Source organism: Empidonax traillii, unplaced genomic scaffold (genome assembly GCF_003031625.1).
Source record: "Empidonax traillii isolate 1590-97213 ecotype Southwest subspecies unplaced genomic scaffold, ASM303162v1 scaffold652:size654491, whole genome shotgun sequence".
Taxonomy (NCBI): Eukaryota; Metazoa; Chordata; class Aves; order Passeriformes; family Tyrannidae; genus Empidonax; species Empidonax traillii.
Genome location: NW_020955845.1, coordinates 534,119 through 561,438, shown reverse-complemented (window position 1 = coordinate 561,438; position 27,320 = coordinate 534,119). Strand labels below are relative to the sequence as shown.

The following is a 27,320-nucleotide window of genomic DNA, read 5'->3' as shown; positions in this document are numbered from 1 at the left end:
GATGTGTATAGTTTGATGGAGTGGATTATTGGTGCTTCTTTTTTTTTAATAGGAGCTCTTAGTGCTATTTAATGTCTTTTTATTGTTTGGTGAGAACTGAAAGAACTAAATTTATTGTTGTGCTATTAATGTTTTGGAGGTAGTAATGATAATGAATTTTCTTGCCCTTGCCCTGCTGATTTGATTTCACCTGCATTTACTTCATTTTAAATGTCAGGGCTTGAATTTTACCACGCTGGATGTTCTCCAAGTAGGAGCAGTGATGTTGCCTGCAAATATTACAGCTGAACTCTCTTGCAACTCAGGAGTGTATAAAGACCTGAAAGACTGAGAATTTTTGTACTGTAAAGTGGTACAGAATTTGTTATGTCTTGAGTTTTCTTGGATCTCACTTGGAACAGCAGACTGTTTGAGGCTATAACAAAGATAATTTGTTCTTGAGGTACTCAGTTGTTAAAAAGCTGTTGTCTAAACCTCACTGAAACCCACCATATATAAACTCTCATGAAATTTCTGACTAAACAGTTTTTAATGAATTTATTTCTTTATTTTACCCTCATTTCTCTCCAGTTGGTCAGTATTAGCAATTCTTCAGCAAAATAGAGTAGGGCAAGATGTCAGTTTTGAGCTGTTTAGTCTGCAATCCAAAAATCTAGGTAAGAAAGTGATGTCATCTATTAGTGACAAAAGGCTTTAACACCAAACATGTTTTTTGTGTAGCTTCTAAGTTTGTCTCAAGTAAATAAGTTTGTCACCATTATAACTCAGAGAATTTTTTTGTTTGTTTCTCCCCCCCCAAAGATGTGTATTATTGCACACTGAAAGTGTACTGTGGTTAATTTTATGAAGGAAACGTGTAGACGAGATATATTTGCTTTGCTAAAAAGTGATGAAAGAGTAGCCATCGGGGCTTTTTTATAAACTTTACTATTCTTTCAGCAGACCTCTTGGAAGTCTAAACCATGGAGGACGAGGAGAGCCGAGCGCAGCTCCCGAGTGAGAAGCAGGTGCCCGGCTCCGAAGGTGGTGACGAGTGGAATGTCACCGACACCAACCGACTGCGGCACTTCTTGTGCTTCGGCTCAGAGTGTGGTGCCTACCACATCAAGGAGCAGAAGCTGGGCTTTGAGAATGCAGCAGCCTTACTGAGACTGATTGAAGAGGGCAGGGGTTGTGAAGTTGTTGAAGAAATTAAAGCGTTTAGCCAGGAGGGCAGAGCGGCAAAGCAGGAGCCCCTGCTCTTTGCCCTCGCGGTTTGCTCGCAGTGCTCTGATGTGAAAACGAAACAAGCGGCGTTTAAAGCTGTCCCTGAGGTGTGTTGCGTACCAACCCATCTCTTTACTTTCATCCAGTTTAAAAAAGATCTGAAGGAGGGCATGAAATGTGGCATGTGGGGCCGTGCACTGAGGAAAGCTGTTGCAGATTGGTACAATGGAAAGAATGGCATGGCTCTTGCTTTAGCAGTTACAAAATATAAGCAAAGAAGTGGTTGGTCTCATAAAGATCTTCTGAGGTTGTCCCACCTAAAACCTGCCAGTGAAGGTAATAAATTTTTATTTACCTGAAAATACTGTGTTTTAAACCTTGTATATTTATTGTGGAACTATTTTGGAAACCCGAGTACCACTGTAGATGAATTCTTAGTGAGGATATCTTGTAAATTGTGTATTAAAAATGTAAGTGTTTGTATCAGAAATTGACCTGTTTATCTTCAAGATAAACAGTTTGTTAGTTCTTTTTCCTTCCATATGTCAAGAGAAGATAAAATAGCACAATTTCCTAAATTTGTTTTTATTTGCTTACAAATGATGAAATAACACTTTTTTGTTATTTGTTAAGATCTGTTGGTTTCAGGTCATAGAATCATAGAATGATTTGGGTTGGAAGGGACCTTAAAGGTCATCTTGTTCCAACCCCCTGCCAGGGGCAGAGACGCCTTCCAGTAGACCAGGTTGCTCAGAGCTCCATCCAGCCTGGCCTTGAACAGTTCCAGGGATGGGGCACCTACAGCTTCTCTGGGCAACCTGGCAAAGATATGAGGCTCCTAAGATCTAAGGAGAATAATACAGTAATGAAAAGTACTGTTTTAAATTGTGTGTGGCTGACCTTTTTAATAGGTGTTTGGCAGGTCTGAGATAGAAACCTGCTGACTCGTTTGCATAAGAATGATAAACACCAGTATACAGATGGTAATCCTGCTGGAAAAAATGTTTTTTTCTTCCAACAGGAATTGCTATAGTCACTAAATATATTACCAAGGGGTGGAAAGATGTCCAAGAAGCTTATAAAGAGAAAGCAGTTTCTGCTGAGACTGAAAAACTCCTCAAGTATCTGGAGGCTGTGGAGAAAGTAAAACGCACAAAAGATGAATTGGAAGTTATTCATTTGATAGAGGAATATGGTCTAGTTAGAGAGCATCTCCTGACAAATCACCTGAAATCTAAAGAGGTAGGTCAACTTCATTAGCTTTGGATTCTCTTTAGGGTAATGCTTTTTAGAGTCTTAAGCCTAGATTTCTGTAAAAAGTAGCCCTTATGCTGTTTTTCAAGTTGTCTGCCCAAAGAGCTAGTTGAAATGAAGTTCAGTGTATAATTTGTGCATTTATTTTAAAATACACTTATTCAGTGCACAGATTTCACTTCTTGTAGTTTGGGAATCTTGTCTTTTTGTTTTTACCCTTCTCTTTCTTTGGCCATAGGTTTGGAAGGCGTTGCTGAAGGAGATGCCCATTTCTGTATTGTTGAGAAATTTGGGAAAGCTGACAGCAAATGCAGTGCTTGAACCACGAGGTTCAGAAGTGGCAATAGTATGTGAAAAACTGAGAAATGAGAAATTGCTGAAAAAGGTAAGAACTTCTTCATAATCGATGCCAGCCCTTGTGGGTTTTAATCTCTTCCTTCACTGTGTTTCTTCAGCCATCCTCTACAAGATAAAAGTGAAGTTCTTCGGAGGAACTGTGTAGTTTGTTCTTAAATGAGGGCTCTGGCAAGCTTTAGCTCTGGGGTTCATGCATTCCTTCTGGGTCTTGTAATTTAGAATCAGCAATGCAAGCTTAAAAAGGGAGTGAAGTCACTTGTACAGGATCCTAGGAAGTGAAAGAAGAAGGTAGGATAGCTGTAGGAGGGAAAGGGAGACTTTCTCCTCTCAGATTGCTTTACTATCCATCAAAGGGGTAAGAAAATAAGAGGGGAAAGAGGGTTCCCCAAAGGGAGAAAAAAAATTACAGGAATTTAATGGAAAATAAAAAGGACAAGCAGTTTTGTGAGTTGGGAAGATTAAAATAAGGACACTTAAATTATTCAAAACCAAAGCTGATTTGAGCACAACAACATAGGTCCTTTTTTTTTCCCATCCCACTGCTCTTCCCTTTCTCTGGTTTCTTCTTTAATCACACGAAGGCACTGGAGAAGGGAGAGCAAAGACGATGGTGCAGTACTTTGATGGAAGAAAGGCACTGTAGAGCTATTCAGATTTGCTGAGATTCGTTACTGGCAGTGATTAATGAATGAAACTCCCCTTGAGGAAAAAAATACCAAAATGTTGATAACTCAGTAAAGCAAAGATGTGGTTTAGCATGAAACAAATGTAAAAAAAAAAAAAAGAAAAAAAATGCTGGGAATGTTTTATAGCAAGAGGGAAATGAATGCTGTGTTCTGAAAATAGTTTCTTTGTCCAGTGTTACTGTATTGGATATAAAAACTCATTTTAAGTTTGTTCTTTTCCTCTCAGCAGGACAGGGGTTTGTTACTGCAAACCTGTGATGGACAATCATAAAGATTTAAACTTCTACCAAAATTCTGGTGATAGCATAATATTTGGTGTTAATTGGAGGATTCTGGAAAGGCAGTGACGTCCATCACCAGTAACTGAGGAGTATCAGTTCATACAACAGCTGTGTGAAGGCTGCATGAACTCTTCAAATTTAACAAATTTAAAGTAATAGTATACTGAGCCAGAGATTTTTGTAGGAGAACCTTATTTTCCTGTTTAGTTTGTTACTACTTTGTTGTTTGCTGTTTTAAAGGAGGTCAGATTTTCAAGAAACTCGTTTTTTATTTCTTTTGCCTGTAGGGTAAAATACATCCGTTGCATATTTTGGTTGCATTAGAAACATATAAAGCTGGACATGGAAGCAGAGGGAAGCTTTGGTGGCGTCCTGATGAAGACATTTTAGAAGCTTTAGATGCCTCATTTTACAAAGCTTTCAAGGTAATACAGTTCTTCAATTTGTTAAGCTTTTTGAGAGTTCTGCGTTTTCTGAAAGCTTAGCAAGAAAACTTTGTGGGGTGGGTAACAGTGCTGAAACTTTGGCAACAATATTAATAATGTGTACCTATTTTCTTTTTTTCTCTTTTTTTTTTCCTTCTAGACACTTGAACCAACAGGAAAACGCTTCCTACTTGCAGTTGATGTCAGTGCATCAATGACACAAAAAGTTTTGGGCAGTGTGCTCAATGCAAGCACTGTTGCAGCAGTGATGTGTATGGTGAGGCATTGCATTTCTTTTGTTTATAACTGGTCTTTTGATACAAAGGTGCTCTAAAGCTGGTTAGAAATCAGGAGGAAACTTATATATAATATTTTTTGGGTACATGAGGAGTGACCTTGTGCCTTACTGGTAGATCAGTTCCTTAAAGTTACTGGTAACCATATTCAGAAAGATTGGTTTCAAGTATAAACCAAAGTGGTCAGGGCAGCTCTTTCACTTTGCTGAAAATACCTTTTAATTTTTTTCAGAAGCATTTATAGAATAACACAGATTGGATTAAGAAATTTCAGGATGAATCCTGTGTACATTTGAGTTATCCATGTGGCCTTTATTCACAGTCACTTTTCCCTCAGTTTGGTGTTGCAAAACTGTTGTGTTGCATCGTATTCTTGTATTATAGAGGAGTTTAACTTTTGCTGGCGTTTAAAAACACTCCATGTTTTATATCAGAGGGGAGAGAAGAAATCTGGAAGTATCTTTAGTTGTAGTAATTAGAGCAGTTCTTTAGCTCTGATTTTGGCAGTGCTTATTTGCAGTAAAATATTACAGAATATTTAAAGTGTAGAGTGAACTCTTGGTGCACGTGAGGAACCTGGTGTATTAAATACAAGAGCCTCTCATGTTGTGTGTTTGGTAGGGAATGGCTCCATCCAGACATTAAAAATTCAGAGTAAAATAACTGAATTGTTTTTGTCTTCCTCTTTCTCAGGTTGTAGCACGTACTGAGAAGGATTCCCACATTGTTGCCTTCTCACATGAAATGGTCCCGTGTCCAGTGATGGCTGATATGACGTTACCTCAAGTTTTAGTGAAAATGTATGAAGTATGTAAAAAAAAAAAAAGTCTCAGCAGTTACACTGTACTTTCTTTGTAATAGTTTTATTACTTTGTTTAGTCTGTGTCTCTGTAGTAAAACATTGGCTTTTTTGGTCCCTTTTATTTAGAGAAAGTCCAAAAAATGTCAGTATTTCAGTTATTAAACAATTTCAGATATTAAACATTGCAATTTAGAATGGTAGTGCTAGATCACAATGAGATTAAAAGAATGTTTAAAAAAAAAAACAACTCAACTAAAAGAAAACCCTAAGATGAAATAAGTTGACTTAAGTTTAACAAAAAAACCTCCGTGTGATAAAACATGAAGCTTACATAAAAGGTAATTCCATGGCTTACTAATTTCTGTAATAATGTGTTCCATGTATATTTATTTTTTTCTCTTAAGATTCCAGTGGGTACCACTGATTGTTCCCTTCCAATGATATGGGCTCAAAAAACTGAGAGAGCTGTTGATGTCTTCATTGTATTTACCGATAATGAGACCTTTGCTGGAAATACTCCTCCTGCCACAGCCCTTAGAGAATACAGAGAGGTAAATATGCTTCTGACTGTTTAGGATTAGTGAACGCAGCACTAAATAAATACCAACTCTAAAAATGTTTTAGGGACTGAAGTCGTTGTGGCTTTTTTTCAGTAAATAATTATATATTGTTAAAAGCTGATCAGTTCTGCAGTTAGGTAGAACTGGTGGACATACTGCACTAATTGTGCATATTTAAAACCACAGACTTGCTAAAAGGATTTGAATTACCCTACCCTGCTTGGTGTATTGCAATATCCATGAAACTTTGCTTGGTATTCAGGGAGTATATGAATTTTTGCATTCTATATATAATGGATTGAATAAATTTTTTATAGTTCTTCCAGAATGAAATTTGGCTCACAGAATTAAATTTACCTTTTTGTGTCTGCAGTAGAAACCAAGAAGTTTAAATAAAGTAATAAAGATAAGCCTGTAGGGAAGTGTCTATAGGATGAAGTGATTTTTTTTTCTGTAGAAAGCCCATTATGTTTTAAAGGGACTACTCTAAGCTTAATAATTTTAAAATAGAAGAAAGAAAAATAGCATCTCCAAGCACACTGCTATTAGAACCTCAGTAAACAATCTTTTATGCTTTAAAGAAACTACTTTTTAAACTACAAAAAGTATTTCTGGTAAGCATGTGTGTATGGACTGTGTTTTAGTTCTCTTACTTGAGATTAGCTCCCATTCCTAAACTTGTTCTATAAGGAAAGAGTTCCTGCACTCTGGCCTTTATGCCACTTGCTTTGCTTTGTCTTAGAGGTTACTCACCTGCAAATTCAGCTTATTTAGCAGAATTGTCCAGACCACAGCTGTTGTATTTATTCAGCCAACATTTGGAAATCCTTGCCTTCGACAAAAACACACTCTTTGAGCCTGATAATTACCCTTGGTAATTATTATTGAGTTGTCTCTAAGAATGAACTGCATAATAGCAAATGCAATGTTTGCATTTCAAACGATCTATGAATTGTAGTATTACAGGAATTTTTTGTTAATATACCTCGTTGCAATTATTTCCACTTATTTAAATATGTCTACTGCAGGTTAAACACAATGTTAACAGGCAGTGTTCAGCTCTGATTGTGGCATATCTCGTTTCTGTCAGTATGTCTGTTCAGACAGTGGTTTATGCAAACAAGATTTGGCCCTCTGGCATGTTTAATTTACTGTATATGTATGTACTGCCATGTTTTACTCTGTATGCATTTTCTGACTTTTTTTTTCTGTCCTTTCTCTAGAAAATGGGTATTCCTGCAAAACTGGTTATTTGTGGAATGACCTCAAATGGTTTTACAGTGGCAGACCCAGATGACAGAGGCATGTTGGATATATGTGGCTTTGATACAGGAGCTTTGGAGGTCATTCGAAACTTCACTTTGGATTTGATTTAATTTTTCTAGGCATTTGCTCTTCCCAGTGGGTCCACTGTTGGCAACAGACTTCACCCTGGGAACTCTCAGCCAAAAACACTTTGTTAGAATATGGCATATTATATATACACATATCAGAATGTTACGTGAGGTGGTGGCAGTTCAAGCATCTCTGACTAGAGCTTCTCACTAAGGTGTTTGTGAGGTTGAACATAACTGTGGTCTCATGCAAATCTAACAAATTAATTAAAACTCAGCGCTTGCATCTCTAGTGTCAAAAGAGCTGTCAGTAGCCAGTGATCCCTCTGCCCCTGGAGGTGGCACCACATGTCACCACTGTCATATCTGGACTTGGTGCCACACAGGAACACCCTGCACCGCTCGGACACTCCTGGCTATGCCTGTCAGTTGAATCAGATCGCCCTTCAGAACCCTGCAGCACAGGTGGCAGCCCTTTTCCACACCCTTTGAGAAAGGCATCTCGACTCCTGAACCACCTTCCTTGTCTCCAGCATGCTTATTTTCCCAAGGCAGTTTGGTTTTTTTCCTATCCATGCGCTCAAGACTTTTCTTGGACTTATTCCTGGATCAGTCTAGGCACCATGGAGCTGCAGTTTCCCAGAGCATCATCCCTTGAGTGATACCCACAGTAACTATGTGTGCTCAGAGTCCTGTGGCCCATCAGCAGCCAGTCTGTATCTGTTCCAGAGCGTAAACAGGACCCCTTGTCGTGACCAGATGACAGCAGGGGCACAGTGTGCTGTACAAACCCTTGGCCCACTAAGCTTCAGCATGGTCTGCCTGACCTGCTCCACATCCACCCCGTCCCTGTTGTCCTCCAGTTCCACAGCATCCGCTGATTTGAAGAGAGGGATGGTTTTGCTGGGGCCTGTGGATGCCAGCACAGCAGATGTTTCCGTGTCATCATTCCAGACCCTGCTCTTGCTGTCCACCAGTGCTGGAGTTGGCCCAAACGCCAGCTTGACCAAGTCCAGCTCCCCACTAGGGTAAGTGAAGAAGGCCACGGTGTTGACCCCCTCCTCATGGACTTTGGAGTTGTTGTGCTGTAGATACTCCCACAGCCGCATGAACAGGGGGTTGTACTCCTGCTGGATGGCCAGCTTCTTGTCCCCCAGGACTTCAGCAGCAGCAGAGACCAGTGGTGCCAGGAAGGGGCTGGACCTGTCACCCAGTGCCAGCAGATGGATCACCTGCAGTGCTCTGAGCACTGCTTGAAGTTGGAGTAGTTGAGGAGTGTGCAAAGGAAGCTGATGAGCTCCAGGAGGCCAAGGGCAGGCATGGAGGTCGCTGCTGCCTGGCAGGCACCTCCAACCACCCTCTTCAGCTCCTCCACGGCTTGAGTGCAGTTCTTGTTGTCCAGCAGGTGAGCCTGCAGCTCCAGGGTCAAAAATCTGGACTTCAGGATGGGCTGCGTGGGGGCATTGGTGCTGTGTCCTCACATTCCTGCAGGCTCCTCCAGCTCCAGACCAGGAGCAGAGTGAAGTCCTCATAATCCAGGAGGGAGCAGTGTCCTGCTGCTCCACTTAAACAGGAACAAGTCTATGGGGCTGGATTCAATCCATCCAACGGTACTGAGGGAGCTGGCAGACGAGCTTGCCAAGCCACTCTCCATCATTTTTCATTAGTGCTGGCTCACCAAGGAGGTCCCAGATGACTGGAGGTTGGTCAGTGTGACATCCATCTAGCAGAAGGGCCTGAAGGAGGATCCAGCATACTACAGGCCTGTCAGCCTGACCTTGGTGCCAGGGAAGGTTACTGACATCATCTTGATCACACAGCACTTGCAGGACAACCAGGGGAGCAGGCTCAGCCAGCAGGGGTTTATGAAAGGCAGGCCCTGCTTCACCAACCTGATCTTCTTCTATAACTTGGTGACCTGCACAGTAGATGAGGGAAAGGCTGTAGATACATCTGCCTGGACTGTAGGAAAGCATTTGACACTGTTTCCCACTGTTTCTCCGGGAGAAGCTGACAGCCCATGGCTTGGATGGGTACCCTGTGGATAAAGAACTGGCTGATGGCTGTGCCCGGAGAGTGGTGGTGAGGGGAGTTTCCTCCATCACCAGTACGAGGGCCAGTCCTGTTTAACATCTTATTGATGATCTGCATGAGAGGATCATTTGCATATGACCTGAAGTTGGGCAGCAGGAGGGTGGATGTCCTGCAGGATAGGAAGGTGCTGCAGGATCCTTGGGCCCTGGACTGTTGGATGAAGTTCAACAAGGCCAAGTGCTGGGTCCTGCACTTGGGTCACAACCAGCCCATGCAGCACTCCAGGCTTGGGGAAGAGTGGCTGGAATGCTGCCCAGTGGGAAAGGATCTGGCCTGTATCAGCAATGGTGTGGCCAGCAGGACCAGGACAATGATTGCCCCCCTGTACTTGGCACTGGTGAGGCTGCACCTCAAATCCTGTGTCCGGTCAAGCATTTGGAAAAGGCTGCCCAGGGGAGTGGTGGAATCATCATCTCTGAAGTGTTCTAAAAACTCGTGGATGTGGTGCTTAGGGGTGTGGCGTAGTGGTAGATGTGGCAGTGTTAGGTTAAAGGTTGCACTCGATGAACTCAGAGGTCATTTCCAACCATAATGATCCTTGTTACCTTTTTGTGAAGGGAAAACAAGAAGAGCAGATGAGAAATCTCTTTTCTCTTTTTTCCCGTTGCACACGATTTAAAATAACGGTGGGAAGTTTGCTGAAAGTGGCTACAGGGTATACATAATTTAATTTCACTTGTAATATGTTATAAATATGGAGAGATTTTTAATTTCCCCCTCCCCTGTTGCTGTGGAATGCTTGTTTGCGAGAATAAATTGATGAATTACATTTAGAATGGGGCTGGAAAAAAATGGGTTTAGTAATTTTAATGACGTCAGTTTAACAGCAACTTCACTGAGAGGGACTTTTCTTTGGGCTTTTTAAAATCTTTGTATTTTAAGCATTACTAAGGTTCAATGGTTTCCATGGTTACAGTTAAAACCTACTATACCTAAAAGTATTTTCTGGTACATATTGAGACCATGTGACTGTGATACAGGATAAAAGTTATCCAGGGAAATTTTATACTGATAAAACTGAAAGTGGAAGAGCTCATGCCAGTCTTTTTCTATGTAGATTATCATCTGGGTTTTCAGGAGTAAATATCTCTTAAGATAAATTGAGGGGCAGTTTCTGCACAATATGTTTCGGAAGCACTATTTTAGAATTAATACACTTTGCAGGAAGCTCTAAAAACTGTTTTTAGTAGAAAAAGACCTTGCAAATGACTGTGATGCCACATTCAGTCCATGTTACAACTTCAGGAAGCATCAGCACACTTTCAGCAAGAGAGATCAACAAGTGCATGTGTCTTGGCCTGCTCTCCAAAGCTGAGTGGGAACAACCAGAAACCATAAGCTACTTTTTTTTTTTTTCCAAAAGAATGTATTCAGTGATATAGAAACAATCTTCCTAACAGGAGAGTATTTCATTTTTAAAAATATTTTTGTAGGTTAATGCTACTTCTGATTTCATGAATTAATTCAAGCTAACATATTTCAAAACTACCTCCAGTTTATAGTGACCAATTCTTAAAAACTTTTATGAACTGTACAGTTGCATCCTTCACGTTCACAAGATCTTGTTTAGGAAGTGATTGAAACTGGATTTTTTTTTTTATTTTATTTTTTGATTTTTAGTCTTAGAGTAAGACTGTGAGTAAACAAGGAGAAAGCTAGTGAGTATCTTACCACTTTGGAACAGGGATTGATAGCAATTAATGTGTATATGTATTTAATTCTCTGTGTGTTTTATATGTGTGTGTATGGGGGGAAGTTAAAAGATCTCTTTAGTAGATCGATCTTAAAAGATTAGAAAGGTTTTTTAGTGATGCTTTTACAACTTCCTCTAAAACATATGTGTGTCAGCCTCTTTTATGCTAATGCTGGCTGTTGTAAACAGTGAATTTGATGTTCATTTGAAAATAATTATGATTTATAAAAATAACGGATTTACCCCTTGTGGTAAAGAACACATAAGACCGTATTTTTCTGCCTAAAACCTAAGCTTTTAAATGTAAATTCATATTATACTTTTGATACTTGTAACACTTTTCTTTTTTTGCCTCATACATGTTAACTACAAATCCAGAGCTCGCGTTCTGTGGCGCGGGCATCTCTTTTGGTGCTAAAACGGGATGGTACATGTTACTGAGGGTATTCCTGCTACTTACTTACACTGTCCCTTAATGAACAAACCAAACCGGTGAGGAAAACCTTCTCTGACATTAAAACCAGGGCTTAAAGAACCGATGGTAGGAGTGTTACCTTCCAGTGAACATGAATGTATAGTTACTTGTGAATTATCACTGCTCTTATGATATGGCTCTGATAGAAAGCTTGGAGAATACAGGACTGCCACCAGCTCCTCAAGTGACATCAAGGGAAAAAACGTGTTCCTGCAAGAGCTGAGACGTAGCACTTTGAGTTTCTTGAAAATCTGCCATTTCATGTGAACAATTGCATATCACTCTGAGCAGCTGAACAAAACACCATATCAATATGGGGAGTAAACTCATTTGCTCAATACATGTTAATAATTATTTCAGGTAAACGCACTGATGTTTTGGGGGTGGTTTTGGTAGTAATGTGTTTTAAATTACGCAGTAGTCAAACATCTGATTAGGTGTTTCCTCTAAGCTAGAGATGTTGAAAATAACTGATGATGAGTATCTTTTGCAAGTACTTTTTCTTACTTGGAGTAGTATTTGTAAAGTCATAGGAAATATTTTGGACTAAATATAAAAATGAAAAACAGGTGGTTCTAGTACATTTACTGCTAATAAGAGGTTAGAATAGTTACTAACAGGTTGAATGAACGGTTATAGTGGTGTTACATCTTTGAAAGCAGTCCAGTTTAAAATACAATTCCCTGAACTAGAGTGTGTAAGTAAAGATGAACTTCTCAGTAGAACTGATAGAAATTGTAGCTCCCTGTATCTCTTGACACTGGACAGCTCTGACCCGTAATAAAAGATAGTCATCCATGCTAGGATACATAATACACTCCTAAACATTTATTGTATCTCTATACAAAAAAACCTTGCTAGAAATAGAATATTCTAAGTGGTTTGGTTATACAGTGGAAAACTAGCACTGGTGAGACCACCAGTGTCATCTCCTCCTTCCTTAAGATTTACACAGGCAGGGGAAAATGAAGTAAATGCTCACAACTGAAACTTTATAGTGTGACCTTTGTTCCTATAATTTTCTTTTTGGGTTTGTTATTATCTTCCAGGAAGGGGCGTAGAATAATGATGCTGCATATTCCTTTTCCCTAGACTGGACCCTTGTCTGCCCACACACTGAATTTTAGGGGACAGCATGACTCATTTGCCGTAACATAAACGTGTTCTGAGTTTAGTTATTAAACTGGTGATTTCCAAACCGATATCTAGACATGTAAAGAGGCAATAATTACTGCAGTGCTTCAAAAATAATAGAAAAAAGTGAACTAAGACAGAGTTGCTAAGCTGAAGCATTATTAGTTCAGTGTACAGTCAATGACCTCCCTTTTCACTAAAGAGGAGACACGAACTCTTTGAAATTAATAGTGGTGTTTGCATTGGAGGAATACTTGGGCTAACAAAGCAGAAATGGGGCTATAATTGTGCAGTGCAGTTTATCAGTACAAATTGAACAGGGAGAAGCTTAAAGCTAGTTAATTTTATTCAAAATATTGATTAAAATGAGTCTAAATGCAGAAGGCAGCTGTAGAGTGGACGAGCTCCTGATATCTGACAGAACTGACAGGTTTCACTTTGGCTGCCATTTCACTGTGACCCCCTTAACAATTCTGAGGTATTATACAATTATGTCTAAGGCTGTAATGTTCAGGCACTTTAGGAAAAGAAAAAAGGTTCTAATGTTTGGAAGCACAACAGAGGTAAAATATTCTTCTATAATGAAGAGCTGTAAGGAACGAAAATCAAAGGCCAGGGTTCTTCATGGAAAAGGGACACAATCAAGAATGTGGAGAGGGCCAAGAGTTAGAATTTCATGTCAGGAATTTTAGACCTGGAGCAAAGAGTAGGACAGTTTGGGAAGCTCGTAGAATTAGATTACAGGCAAAATAAGGGGTCTTTACCTATATTCCTCTGTATTTAAAAAAAAAAAAAAAAAGAGAAGTCTAAAAGTAGGTGTAGCTCTGCAGTCACAAGGGCCAGTCTAAATGCCCACTGTGTGAAGGCTACTAATAACTGGCCCTAAAATACCTTGCTGCTTAAAAACCACTGTTAAACCTCTTTGTTAAACATAAATCATAAGGGGGCTTGTGTTTGTTGTTCTTTTGCATCCTTGTTGTTTAACTGGTGCCCATAAATGGTTATGGCTTTAAAAGACTATTCAACAAAATACATATTCTTGGCTTAAAGAAACACCAGCAGTTTTGGAAGTGTATTTTAATAATGGCTCTGTCTCTAAAAACACTATGAAAATATTTTTGTGCATTGCAGAAGATGCTCTGCTGCTGAACCACGTCCCTGACTCACAGCTACTGTAACAAGCTTTAGTTTTGATTCCATTTGGGTTTTTTCTTCTATTACCTTTTCACTTTACCCTTCCTTTTTTCTGTAATGTTGGATTTTCTCCTCCTTTCCCATCCTTTGTCACCTCAGGCCTATACTTGAATCTTTTTCTCACAAGCTCTCATCCATTCCTTTTTTTTTATTTTTGCCTCTGTTCTGCCTTTTTGCCGTCATTGAGCACTTAGCTACTTACACCGGAACTGATGTCATAGTATTTATTTTAATTTTTTAAAGAATGGATAAACTTTTTTTCTTGAATTATATAAATCTTTTGCAAAACATTTAATTTGCTGTATCTATCAGATTTTTGGTAAAACTTTGTGTAAAAATCAGTGACAAAAGTATACTTTGTTTATTTACAAAAATCCAGCACCTGCCTGTGAATGACTTTATTTTTATAAAGTAACCTCTTACAATTGGCTTTTCAAATGTAAAGCTTTTTTTTCTAGAATTAGCTCAGTGGTTGGAAACTTTTTATTCCATTACATATTATCAAGCTGCTGTCATATGCAGAATTAGGGAAACGTTTAAATTAATATTCTGGATAAACAGGCAGCTTCTTTGCAGTATTGACTAGAGAAAGTATTCAAAGAACAGCATGTAGAAGTAAACCCAAGCAAAGTATCATTTGCTTGTGCTTTTAATCCTTATTTTCTCAGACACTTCATCAGTGTATAGGTTTATTCTGCTGTCTGCAGTGGTTTGCGGTGCAGATGTGCTGTAAGCAAGCTGTTTTAATGACTTTCTTGCTGGAATGGTAGAGATTTCACCTCCCCATGACACAGTATTGTGGACAGGTTGCTGAATGAGAGTTCTGGGGGGGAAAGGTGATACACTAACTAGGACAGTATATTGTGTATGTGCTGCTCTTAAAGACATAACATGTAAGGTTAGCTAATTTCAGCAGAAGGTGTGTCTTTAACTATGCGTGCTTACATATTTGGATTTATAATTTTGATACTTAAAGCGTGGTTTTCTTTAGGTGTTTCTGCATTCTGACTTTAAAAATATATATATATTTGCATATATATGAGGTATGTGGAGAACTTTTACAAATGCTTCATTAACAAATAATATAGTTGTTTTCCTAATGTTAACCAGCTTCTTAAGAGTTAAGCACAATTAGTTACAAATTAAATGTCTTTTCATTCTCCTATAAAAGTGCAGTTCTACTCTTAAAAAGAATTCTGTGTAAAAAAGCAACAGATGGGCACATTCCCAGATCTGTGTGCTTAGTTAAAAAACTCATTGTTTGTTTCCAGCATCTCACACTTCTTAGAAGCTTGTGATTTAGGCTGGACGAGCAGGTATCCATATCTTTTAGTGGATACATTTTAATATTCAGATCCCAGGGCAAGCATATTTTAAGATAAACAGCTTTGTCCTGGAGATGACGCTGGGCACAAAATTATGGAAATTTTTAATGACTGTTCTTGAGTCTCTTAATTTGTTTGTTAGTTTGTTGTTTTGGTTTTTTTATTTCCTAGAGTAGAACCACACTTTAACTGCCATGTCATGTTTAAATAACTTAAACATAACATGGCTTTGTGCCATCCAATAACGAAGGCACTGTCTTGCTGCTACTTTCTGTGAAATTATACACAATTAATGGAAAACTATTTGGATGGGGAGCCTTAATGTGGTTAAAAAGAAACATAATTAACCCTTTGGGTGCCTTAAGACATATCTCCTTTAATAAACGGGCACTCACTTGGATCTGCAGGCATACAGCATGTTTTCTCCAGCTGGATTAGATTATTGCCTTAAGTGACAATGCCCTGGGATTTCCGAAGCTTGGAACTCAAAGGGTTATTTTAGACTACTGTTTAAAAAACAAGTTCCCTAAACAGGGAACAAAAATGAAAAGAGCTTTGAAAAATTCCTTTGCGTACTATTGTTGTTATTTTTATGTGATGGGTTTATCAGCTTTCAGGGGCAAAATTATTGCTAAACTTCTGAAAATGCTCAACTGGCCGAAGAATTCTGCGCAGAGGAAAAGAGTACTTGGTATTCTTTTATGACTGTATGTGCAAAATAAACTGCTTTACTAAGTATAAATTCAGGAGGACATGCACATTTGTGTGTTCATCCTGATGACTGTGCAAGACACAGTAAAGGCAATAAAAATATAACGAGGCCAGTGTGTTTCATCAGCTTATTACACATTAAAGATGCACAGTGCAGACAACTCTATTCTGAAGACTTTCTATACATGATGTGGTTTCAAACCTGCATCACAAAAATAAAGCTGTCAAATTAAAATTACACTCTTGCAGTCCTGGCTATCTGGAGCTGAAGATAAATGTGATGCTTTTTTCCCTTGAAGGGGGAAAAAAGTAGTTTAGGTACATGCAGTGTTGAAAGCAGTGGAAATAACAGGAGTCTAACTCATAAAAACTGAGTAAAAATTAATTGACTAATGTTTTCATTCTAATGTGTGCACCTTTAGTTGTGTAATGGTCCCTTTTACTGAAGAATGGGATAGAATTTTTTACTTGCATATGGACTTGAAATAACCAAGAGTCTTGGCATTGCCTGTTCTGGCTTTGGATGTACATTGTACTGAAAGTATTGAACTTTAGCAATTTTCTTTGAGACATTTAACTGAAAGTTAAAATGGCTAGTAAACTGCATTCTGACTGTAGAATTTGAGTACTAAATAAACTCTATGCATATTAGACCCCTTTGACTTAGTCGTCTTTTTTTATAACATTGCTGGATTATCGTGCCATGGTTTGTAGCTGCAGTTCGTTGTCAGTGAGCTGTCTGGCTCCCCAGGAGAATTCCTGAATGGCCCTATACAGACTGATACTTTGCAGTGCAGAGTAGGTATGAAAGCCATTACTTCCCCTCCTTATTCCCTTTTTTTGTTCAAGTGGCTATACAGTTTGGGAGCTCGGTGATCAGGCACTGAAATGTGAGAGGCAGACACACACACCCCCCACAATCACTGCAGCCTCCTTGGGCTTCATACTTTCTTCATTACAAACTGACAGAGAAGAACTGAATTTAAAGGCAACATTAAATTATACTGAGCATTTATTGAAACAAAGCTAGAAGGCAAACTAATGTGCAGCAAAAAAATACACGTTATTCTGGTACAGTTTAGACCTCTCTGAAGCGGGACGTAAGAGCCACGAGACAACGTCAGTGTCTCACACTTCGAGCCCTGAGTTACATAATGATTTTTAATGACCATTTTGATTATAACAAAGCTTAAACAAGGGCACCAATTAATTTGATGAGTCCATAAAGAGTCTGTCAGAGGATGATCTGTGATTCAGAAAGCCGTGGTCTGAAGTTGCTGAGTGCAGCTCATGCTGTGTATCTTTGTGATCTTCTGCATTCATCTGAAATTGTGTTTATACAAAGGAAGATGAAGCTAAGCTGGATGGCTGCTCAGGAATTTGCTTTTATTTGACACTGATGAACTAAAGGAAGCAGTTTGCCTTCATCATGAAGCCTCTGAGTATCTGTTGCACCTCCAATACAAGTCCCATTGATAAACACTCTTGGGACCTATCAAGAAAACAAAAATTGCATTAGTTGCTTCCTGGAAAAAAGATAAAAGTCTTAAGTAAGCCCACATGGACTCTAATGCACACAACAGTTGTGTTCTTCTAGATGTATGTATAATATTAGTGTACAACTCATGTTTCTCTAGTATTTACAGAGATGGGAAACTTTGCCCCTCAGAACTGGGATGAAGTCACTGTGTGGGAGTTTGTAATAACTAAGTCAGGTGAGACTGTAGAAAATAAAATACAAGGCAATTGTTAAACACAATGGATTAAACATACAGATGAAAAATGATACTTCAATTATTTTAGTGACAGTATGGAAAAGATAACTGAGGGATAGCCACGGGAGCTCTAGAGGAAGAGAGAGTACAGAACCCTTCTGCAGTACCTTGTCTTTAATTTAGGAGCTTGTATCCCAAGTTACTTGTCTCAAAAAGATGAAGAACTTGACATAAACATACCCTAAGGGGGGACGTGTGTATTCCAAGTTCTTACTTTGCTTGTCACGTGTAGAAGATACTCACTGTTCTGCCACCTGTCATCTGCTCAAGAATGTCCTGGAACAGACTCCCATTTGTGTTTGTGTCCAGTTCCACAGCTGTGTAGTTCACATTCAAACCCTCAAACAGCTTTTTTGCCATTTTGCAGTATGGGCACGTTGTTTTAGAGAAAATCACCACACAGTTGTCTGAAATGATGTTCTGGATGTTCAAAAGAAAGCTGAAGTCAGTGAGGTTGAAGTCAGTGAGCTTTATGCCAGTACATTTCCAACAATATTGAACAGTCATGAAAACTAACACAGAAGTCAAAACACTGTTATTATGGTAACAAATACAGAAGATTACTGCTGGGACCCATGAAGCCATGTTTGACCTGTACTTGACTCCAAAAAATTGAGGAGAGGTCTGAAAAAACATGAAATGGGTTCAGCCTAGGAAGATCAGGTTCCAGGGCTGTGGATAAACAATGCTGCCAGCATGACTGGATAAACATAATAACCATAAGAACAGGTTCAACATGCAGAACTGTTTACAGCATTTCTTAGTATAAATAAGAAAAGGTTTTGAGTCCTCATAGCTTGTATAAATGTTGAAAATAAGTAGAAGCCACATAAATAACGTTACCTGTATTTGACTCACAGCAGCCTCATTAGACAATCCCACAGAAGTAGACTGTAGGCTCCCCATCCTAGAACTAACAAGAAATCACAATCAGATATTCGAGCTTTGAAACGAACATCACGTTTTGCAGTTCACGAATCAAGGTCTGGCTTTGTCCTGTTTGTTTTGTTTTTTTTTTTTTTTTAACTGATTTCTCTCTTACGTGCAAGTTCATTTCGGCTGCAGTACCCGCACCGTTCCAGCGCTCAGCGCCCGCGGGGACAGAACAGGGCCGGGAGCGGGGGGAGCAGAGCAGCGCCGGTGCCGGAGCCGCCGGGCAGCCCCGCCGGGCCGTTACTCTCCAAACGCTCCGCTCCCGGCGCGCCCGACGCGTGTCCCTCCCGCGGCACCGCCCGGTCCCGCGGGAGCACCGGCATCCTTCCCGCCCGTGCCGGCCCGGCCGCCGGGAACCGCCGCTGCTCCCACGGCAGCGCCACACGATCACGACCCCTGTCCCGATACTGGTCCCGATCCCTGTCCCGATACTGGTCCCGATCCCTGTCCCGATACTGGTCCCGATCCAGACCCCGGCCTCGATCGCGGGCCTGGTGATCCCTCTCCCCATCCCGATCCTTCTCCCGGTTCCTCATCCCTTTCATGATGCCTCTTCCAATCCCTATCCCAGTCCCTGTCCCAATCCCTATCCCTCTCCTTCTCCCAAACCAGATCCCTCTCCCAGTCCCATCCTGGTCTCAATCCCGATCACGACCCCGGTCCCAATCCCAGTCCCGATCCCTCTCCCAGTCCCGTCCCGATCCCTCTCCCAGTCCCGTCCCGATCCCAGTCCCAACCCCGATCCCAGTCCCCATCCCAATCCCATTCCCAATCCCATTCCCGGCCCCTCTCCCTGTCCCTCTCTCACCTCCCCCCCCACGCCGCCGCCGCCGCCCGGCGCAGCGCCCCCTGCAGAGCCATTGCCGACACCGGAAGGGGCGGGGCCTTTCCCGCAGTCTTCACTGCGGTCCGACGCCTCCCGCTAGGCCCCCGCACCGCCCCACGGGGCTGCCCGGAGCGCTGCCGGAGCAGCTGCCGGCGGGATGAGGGGCAGGAGAGGGGCAGGGATGAGGGGGATTTCCCAGGATGGGAGTCGGGAGAGGGGCAGGGATGGAGTGGATTTCCCAGGATGGGGGTCAGGAGAGGGGCAGGGGTGGGGGGATTTCCCGGGATGGGGGTCAGGAGAGGGGCAGGGATGGAGTGGGTTCTCTGACCTCCCTGCTCTCTTAACCTGTATTTATATTGTTTTCTTCCAGGGAGGAGAAAAGGTGAATTACGGTTGACGCCGTTTTCTGTTGAGGTGGAGTTTGGCTTCAGCCCTGAGCACACGTGGGGTTACTGGAGTGAAGTTTGGTCACGGTTTAGGTCGTTCCTTTGGCTCCCGTTACCTGCATTGTTCCTTACAGAGCGTGACCACACACCCTCTGTGCTGCTCCATCCTTTGTTCTGTACCTGCACTGATTTCAGCAGGGCACGACCACCCCACCTCGTGCTGCTCCACCCTTTGTTCCCTGCCTCCCTCAGTGTTCCTGCTCCTCAGGGTGCAGACATCGTGTCCCTGGTGAACACTGCCAATGCACACACTGCCTTGCTGAACTTTGTTTCTCAGCGTTCTCCCCAGATGAAGGCACCCTTAAGCAAAAAAGGAAACCAGAACTGCAACATTTTCTCAAAATCTGAAAAGAAATCTCTTTGCAGCCGTGTGTGCAGCTGATTCTGTGCCACTCCATTCCCTTCTCCCTGAGCAGCAGCACTGAAATGAGTGGCTTTTTGGTGTCATTGTAACACTGTAATACTGAAGAAAGTATTATCTGTAGGGTAGCAGATGTACAGGATGTGTTTCCTAAGACGAAGCTCTGGCTTAGGTGATACAGGTATTTGGATGAGGCATGGAAAGAGGACTTGGCCCACTGGAAGCATTTCAAGTCCCATTCTAATTTTCATGAGCCATAGCTCTAGTAATAATTCCAAATCCAGTCCAAGGAATTATATTCTGTTTATTCATTACATCTTTGTCTTCTAAGTACATCAATATTACTCTGTATGCATTGACAAATAAACATTGGCAGTGATTGGTATAATTCACCATGTTAGTAGTTGGTGTGTTATATTTGTGTGTTACTATTTCAATACCACATGTGAAATGTTATAAATGCACTCATGGTATGTCACATGCTGAGTGCTTCTGACACAGATGGGGATATTGCTGACATCTTGGAACAGGGAATTCTGTGGGCTGTTGACTGTTTTGTCAGTTCTTGGCATGTGTTACAGGGAGAAAAGTGACCCAACTTTGCCTTTTGCAGGTTTGAGAAGGGATAATGCTTTCTGCCAGTGTGAGAAGGTGTTCAGAAAATCCTGAGCATCAAAGGTTGGAATAAGCCATGATGGTAGCTTTCTTCCAGGCCTTAGACCCTGCAATCTGTATTCCCTGGAGGGGCAGCAGCCTGTTGGGTTCTGCTGGGAAGTGCCACACTCCCAGTTTTTGTGTGTCTGAGCAGAAGGAATTAACCTGGAGCACAGAGGGAGCTCTATCCAGCCACAGCTGTGCGGCTGCTCCGGTGAGCAAACGGTGTGACAGGAGCTCTGAGATCCCAAACTCCATGAGGTACCACAGGATGTGCTCCATGGAGTTACTGTTTGTCCTCCTCTGGATGCAGAGGCAATAAATATTTTCTTAATTATCTTTTTTTTTTTTTTTTTTTTTTTTTTTTTTTTTTTTTTTTTTTTTTTTTTTTTTTTTTTTTTTTTTTTTTTTTTTTTTTTTTTTTTTTTTTTTTTTTTTTTTTTTTTTTTTTTTTTTTTTTTTTTTTTTTTTTTTTTTTTTTTTGCTGTGGTCTTTTGATGACTTATTCATACTAGAATTAGATGGCATTTTTGTGATTGATAAGGCAGACATATTTCTATCTTTTTTTTCCCCACTTTATATCCAGGATCCAGAAGATTTTCTCTGCAGCCTGTAGAGCAAGATGCACATACAGCTTCTGAGAGAACCATGGAGTTACAGAATATCCTAAACTGGAAATCCAGTCCACCTCCTGTTGTCCAAATTCTGCTTGAGCTCTGCCAGGCTTGGTGCTGTGACCACTGCCCTGGGGAGCCTGTTCAGTGCCCAACCACCCTCTGGGTAAACAATGTTTTCCTGACATCCAACCTAAACCTCCCCTAACACAGGTTCCTGCCATTCCCTCTCTTCTTGAGGTGTTCCTCTGTGTGTCTGTGCTGTCCCAGCCAGCACTGACTGTGCTGCCGGGCACACAGTCAGGGATAACAGGGTAAAGCTCCATTAGCCATCCCCAGATCCCTGCCAGCACCCCCCGAAACCTCTTTAGCACCAACAAAACGCCTCCTAGTGCATCACAAGCCATCCCAGTATCCCCCCCCAACACACAGCACCCCCAAACCTCATTTTAGTGTGCTTTAGCATCCTCAAAACCCTGCCAGCACCCCCTGAAACCGTATTAACACCCCCAAATACATCCCAGCGGCCCGCAAAACCCCATTAGCACCCCCAAATCCCCCTGCCAGCACCCTCTAAAACCTCCTCATCACCAAAAAACCCTCCAGCTTATACCACTGCACAAACCATCCCAGTGCCGTGACCCGGCTGACACTGAGGGCATCCTGGTGCATCCCAGCTCCAGGAGGGGGGAAGCGGGGCAGATAAACTAAGGCAGTGCCTGCATGTGGTGACTTTTCTCATAGAATCATGGAAACAGCCGGGTTGGGAAAGACCTTCCGGATCATCAAGTCCAACCCTTGATCCAGCGCTACACCATGGCACTGAGTGCCACATCCAGTCTCATCTTAAAAACCTCCAGGGCTGGCGAATCCACCACCTCCCTGGGCAGCCCATTCCAACGTCCGATCACTCTCTCCGTAAAGAATTTCCTCCTAATATCCAACCTGAACCTCCCCTGGCAGAGCTTAGGATCATGCCCTCTTGCCTTACGGATAGTTGTCTGGGAGAAGAGACCGACCTCCACTTCGGCTACAACCTCCTCACGGGCAGTTGTAGAGAGTGATGAGGCCTCCCCAGGCTAAACAACTCCAAATTTTCACACAAAACACATTAAAACTCCGGGGCAAATAGGCGTTAAGGGATTTCTTCCCGCCGCTTTCCAGCAGATGGCGGGGAGGGGGCGTGGTCTTTTCCATGGGGGCGTGGCCTGAGGGGCGGGGCGAGGGGAGGACACGGAGTGTCCTCCCCTCGCCCCGCCCCTCAGACCCCGCCCCCTTACACCACGCCCCAAAAATGTGGGGCGGGGCGCTGCCATGGCAACGCGTCCGCGGCGTCTCCCCCTCTAGGCGGCGCGGCGGCTGCAGCGGTTCAGGCATTCTCGCCGGGCAGCCCCGGGCGCGGCGTCGGGGTCCTGCGGGCGGCGGCAGCAGCGGTGGTGGTGGCGGCGGCGGCGGTGCCGGAGCGGGCGGTCGAAGATGGCGGACGTGCTGAGCGTGCTGCGGCAGTACAACACGCAGAAGAAGGAGATCGTGGTCAAGGGCGACGAGGTGATCTTCGGCGAGTTCTCCTGGCCCAAGAACGTCAAGACCAACTACGTCATCTGGGGGTGAGCGGCGCGGCGGGGCCGCGGCGGCGGCCCCACCCCGGGGGTCGCGGGTGTTGGTGGTGGGGGAGGAGGAGGATAAGGAGGAGGGAGGGAGAAGTTGCCCCGAAGTTCCCCCCGAAGTTGCCCCGGCTCGGTCCCCTCCCGCTTCGAGGAAGGCTCCCGAACCCTCCCAGAAGGGCCGCGGCCGGGCCGTTCCTCGGCTTTCCCTGCCGCGTCCTGCAGACTCACGCGATGAGATGGCAGGAGGCGGCTTCTCCCGAGTTTTTCTGGGTTTTTCGGTGGATAAGGAGGATTTTCTTAGTTACTTTGCTGTTCGGACAGCGCTGTCCGTCACGTGGTGACATTGCCGGGGTGTCCCGCGCAGGGACAGGGGGTCGGACTCGGTGACCCCCATGAGTCCCTTCCAAACTCAGCATATTCTCTATGTATATAACTAAACTACCTTAGTTTATTTATCTGTGTTGCTGCTCTCCTGGAGCTTTGGAACACCAGGGTCCAAGCGACGCTCCCCCTATGCTCACCTGCGAGCCCCGGTGAGCTGTGCGGGTGCCCTGCCCCTCCCTACCCGGGACCTCTTCCCGGGCAGGACCCAGCCCAGGCTTTTTCTAATCGGTCTTCTCGTAATAAACAAGTAGAGACAGTGTTTACGTGGCTTAAGTGATAGTATCAGATAAAATGCTCATTTTCCGAAAACTTCTCGAAAACGGGAGTTTGTACCTGTTGAATTTCCCGGTGTGATATGGATTGCTCATGTTGCAACGGAGTTGTTCGTTACCCTTTCCTCAGAATTCAGCAGCTGCTTGCTTTTCTAGCCCTCGCTAGAAGGATTCCAACGAATCTCTTTCAAACCCAGGAGAAAGAAAATGCTCCTTGTTGAAGGTCAGGTAGTAAGTGTTTCAGCTGTGTTACCCTGTGAAGCTTTGTGGAGAAGCAGAACAACCTGCAGATTTCTCCAAAATAAAAAACCCTGAAATTGTCGTTCAGTCTGACCAGGAATTATTTTTTAGTTTTGTTTTTATAATTACGATACAAGTGTTAGTATCCTAACTTGTTGTTTGGGAAAGAGAAAGGAAATAAAACCTGTTTGTTTATCTTGACTTGCAGACGGGCTTTTTGTAGCTGATTTTACTTTGTGTGTTACAACTAGCAATGTGCTATTTCAAGCTTTCAGAAACTAATTTTGGAGTTTTTTGTGTTTCCTGGCTCAGTAGGGGATACTGGTGGCTAGACCAAAGGGGAAGAAAAATATTGAGATAGTAATTAAAGGTCTTAGTTGTATTTTTGCTGAGCGATGTGTGGACAGTCATGGTGGTGTCCTTGCCACAAGTTGCTGTTCCCAAGCATTAACATGCACTGGTTAACTGGACAGACAAAACTCACTGCTCTTCTCTAGGGAACAAGAAACTGATACACCAGCCCAACTGTACTCCTGCTCACGAGAGCTTGAATTAGACCCAGGCATTGTTCCCAAAAGCCAAAAAGACAGCAGCTGGAGAGGAGAACTTTGTTATGTACAGTCAGGCAGCTTTATCTTCGTGGTCAAGAAGGAACTGTGGGTGATCAGGTGATACTCTGAGCAGAACAGCAGCAATGACCTCCTCACAGCTTGTCTGTGTACTCACCTCCTGTGGTAGATGTGGTAGAATTTGGAGGGGTTTTATTTGCTTGAGGTAAGTTAGTAAATCTTGTTTTAGACCAGTGGCTCCTGAACTTGTGATAGGATTGCACTGCTGTCAGCTCACAGTGTTTCTTGTGAACCACTGTGGCATTTTGCATGTTGTGTCTTCAAACTGAAGACACTGTAAAACTGAGACCAGTTCTGCAAGCCACGCTCGGTAGCTTTGACACCACAGTTTAGGAGCCGGTAATTTATGTAATGGCCAAATTTATGAGGAACACTTTAAAAAACTTTTAAGATTCAAACCCCTTTATATTCAGGTCACCTGACAGGATTCAAAGTCTGCTTGCACTGAGCAATTGGCGGCTCAGCCTTTCAGAGAGCAGACCTTGATTTCTGTTCAGGTGTCCACAGCACGCTTGCTGTAATTGCATCTCCAGCCTGGAGAGAGGAATGCCAGTCCAAGCAGCAGCAGTGGCATTTGTCCCTGCTAGAATTAGAAGGAGCCCCACAAGACATTTAGCCCTGACTCCTGGAGCAGCTCAGCTGGCAGAAGTCAGCAGTGCTGCCCTGCTCTGCCTTCTCCCTGTGCTACACCAAAGTCAGCCAAACAGGGAACTGGTCTGAGGAACTGAGCCAAGTTAGAAGTAACCTGAAGGGAAAAGAAAAAGGAGGGGGGGGCACAAAGACTAACTTTAATCCAGATGATCTTCCAGGTAATAGTTATGTGAATACTCCTGCTGGCACATGAGGAAGGCTAGATGGCCTGAGATTAAGTGTTTTGTGTGTTTTGATCCATGGCCCCTGAAAAGTGATTATAAAATCTGTTTCAAAACCAAAGGAAGGAATCAATTTAACAGAGAAACTTATTGCTTTGTTTGCCCAGCCGAGGGCTGTATGTACAGCTGAGGAGTTTGAACAGAGAGCAGCTGGCCCTGGCTATTGTCATTTGTGTGATACTCGATGTGCCCGTTCTTGTGTTCTTAAAGATTTCTGCTTGCTTTTGTGGATGAGACACAGGCCTTTACTGCCTTTGTCAAAATGCAGGCTTTGAAACAGGAAAGAGGAAATAAATCAGTAAAAAATTAATAAATTCCTGGTGCCCACAGGTGAGTGGATGAGCAGGAAATAAATTTGTGTTGTTGGAAACAAGCAGGTGAAATTGTATTATATAAACATTTTCTCCATTTTTAAGCTGGAGTTTTATTTTACAAGAGATGCAACTCGTTGTTTTGCTTTAATACTTATTACTGGGCTTATTGAAGTTTGCCTTTAAAGATTTAATCTTTTTCTTAACTAATTCATCCCGTAACTAAATATGGGAAATAAGAGAATCAATTTCTGTTTGGATGTTTGTAAATTTAATGAGGTAAGCTACCCTCAGATCTGCTTGCTTTTAGTTGGCTGTTTATTGAGCAGGAGCACACACTGAGGCTGAAATGTCAGTTTAGACTTAGATTTTCTCCTCATATGCAACTTCTTGTCCCTCTGATGATTTCTTTTTAACATGCAATATCTTGTCCCCCTGATAAAACATCCTCTTGGAGCACAGGGATTTCTTCTGTGCGGGATTGAAGTGATGAAGTACCAGCTGTGCCCTACTGAGCCTTGGCAATGCCCCTGGCTTTGTAATACTGTATTTTCAAATTGATAGGTAAGGGTTCAGTATCTTGTTTGTTTGTTTTTAAATTATGACATTTACTGCTAAATATTGCTAAAACTTGAATAGATGACCAGCTGAACTTATATATAATGCTCAGTGCATGTGGCACACTCCAAAGAAATAATGAATTTTTCCGACCTAGGATAACCTAAAGTGTTTGTTTTAGAATGAAGTGACAGCTCTATCATGGGACATTCATGGCTTCACTTCAGAGCCAAGCCTATGTGGAGGAAGCTTTTGTTTCTGCCACTGCTCCAAATATGTTTAGATACCACCTTATCAGAGATTGTTACCGTTTCGCTGCTTACTCAAACAATTCCTTGCTGAGGAATCCAGTTTTATTGGCTGGAGTTGTGGAGCCAAGTTTTGGCTTCTCAGCAGTTGAAAGATACTTTGTCTCTTCCCTTTCCTCTTCAGCAGCAAAATGTACACCCCCCCCCCCCCCTCCCCACGCAGACGAAGTTTTTGGAAGGAAGAAACAGTGGTAGAAAGATCCTCTATTCTGCAGTTCTACTGGTATTTTGGATCCCTTTTCTCTATATCATATTCCTATATTGGTTTTCTCAGGCATCATTAGGAAGGGGATGTTTTGAACCTCACTTTTAGTAATGAGTTCTGAATAGGTTATTGGACACTTCCATCTGACTGATTTCAGAAAAGGAATTGCAAGCGAAGCAGTGGTGGTATTAAATCTGCAGTACTGAGAAAAGACACTTCCCTTGCTGTAGTAGGTGTTTGTGTAGCTCTTTCAGGTTAATTTGTGACTGAGTAATTTTTAATTTTGTCTCCCTTCTCCCAGAGAAGTTGGTACTTCTGTGGTGCATGTTCTGTTTCAATGCTGATGGGGAGCCATGAGTAAAGCTGCTGTACTTAAAAGGGAAAGCTCCTTCTCAGGGTTTTAATGGAAGGGTTTCTTCCTGAAATATCTTGTTTTGTGAAAGTTCTGTACCAGTCTTAAATTTTATAGCTTTGGCTTGTCTTACTCGGGCTTTAAGG

General features: G+C 42.3%; 3 protein-coding genes across 6 annotated transcripts in view; 2 read left to right on the top strand and 1 right to left on the bottom strand.

Annotated features, from left to right (window-relative positions):
* The first annotated feature begins 898 nt into the window (after positions 1–898).
* Positions 899–8,303, top strand: RO60 (Ro60, Y RNA binding protein). Of its 3 annotated transcripts, none has more exons than XM_027899257.1 (8): positions 899–1,542; positions 2,228–2,448; positions 2,699–2,845; positions 4,072–4,209; positions 4,370–4,486; positions 5,199–5,312; positions 5,712–5,858; positions 7,091–8,303. In XM_027899257.1, exons 1-8 carry the CDS (start codon positions 963–965, stop codon positions 7,241–7,243), a joined length of 1,617 nt encoding a protein of 538 aa, XP_027755058.1. In that variant the 5' UTR covers positions 899–962; the 3' UTR covers positions 7,244–8,303. The 3 variants fall into 3 exon arrangements, with proteins under 3 accessions (XP_027755058.1, XP_027755059.1, XP_027755060.1); XM_027899259.1 differs by having other exon boundaries at positions 1,158–1,313; XM_027899258.1 differs by lacking the exon at positions 7,091–8,303 and having other exon boundaries at positions 5,199–5,305; positions 5,712–5,853.
* An 8,518-nt stretch (positions 8,304–16,821) lies between these two features.
* On the bottom strand, positions 16,822–19,411 carry GLRX2 (glutaredoxin 2). Of its 2 annotated transcripts, none has more exons than XM_027899250.1 (4): positions 19,344–19,411; positions 18,446–18,515; positions 17,846–18,022; positions 16,822–17,319 (listed from the first exon to the last, which is right to left on the bottom strand). In XM_027899250.1, the coding sequence occupies exons 1-4, from the start codon at positions 19,394–19,396 to the stop codon at positions 17,200–17,202; spliced, it is 420 nt and encodes a 139-aa protein (XP_027755051.1). In that variant the 5' UTR covers positions 19,397–19,411; the 3' UTR covers positions 16,822–17,199. The 2 variants fall into 2 exon arrangements, with proteins under 2 accessions (XP_027755051.1, XP_027755052.1); XM_027899251.1 differs by lacking the exon at positions 19,344–19,411 and adding an exon at positions 18,677–18,697.
* A 3,472-nt stretch (positions 19,412–22,883) lies between these two features.
* CDC73 (cell division cycle 73) overlaps positions 22,884–27,320 on the top strand; it is a 103,410-nt gene continuing 98,973 nt past the window's right edge. Inside the window, exon 1 of the mRNA XM_027899248.1 lies at positions 22,884–23,043. Coding sequence (XP_027755049.1) covers positions 22,913–23,043 — 131 coding nt within the window. The 5' untranslated portion in view covers positions 22,884–22,912. The remainder of the gene's footprint in view (positions 23,044–27,320) is intronic.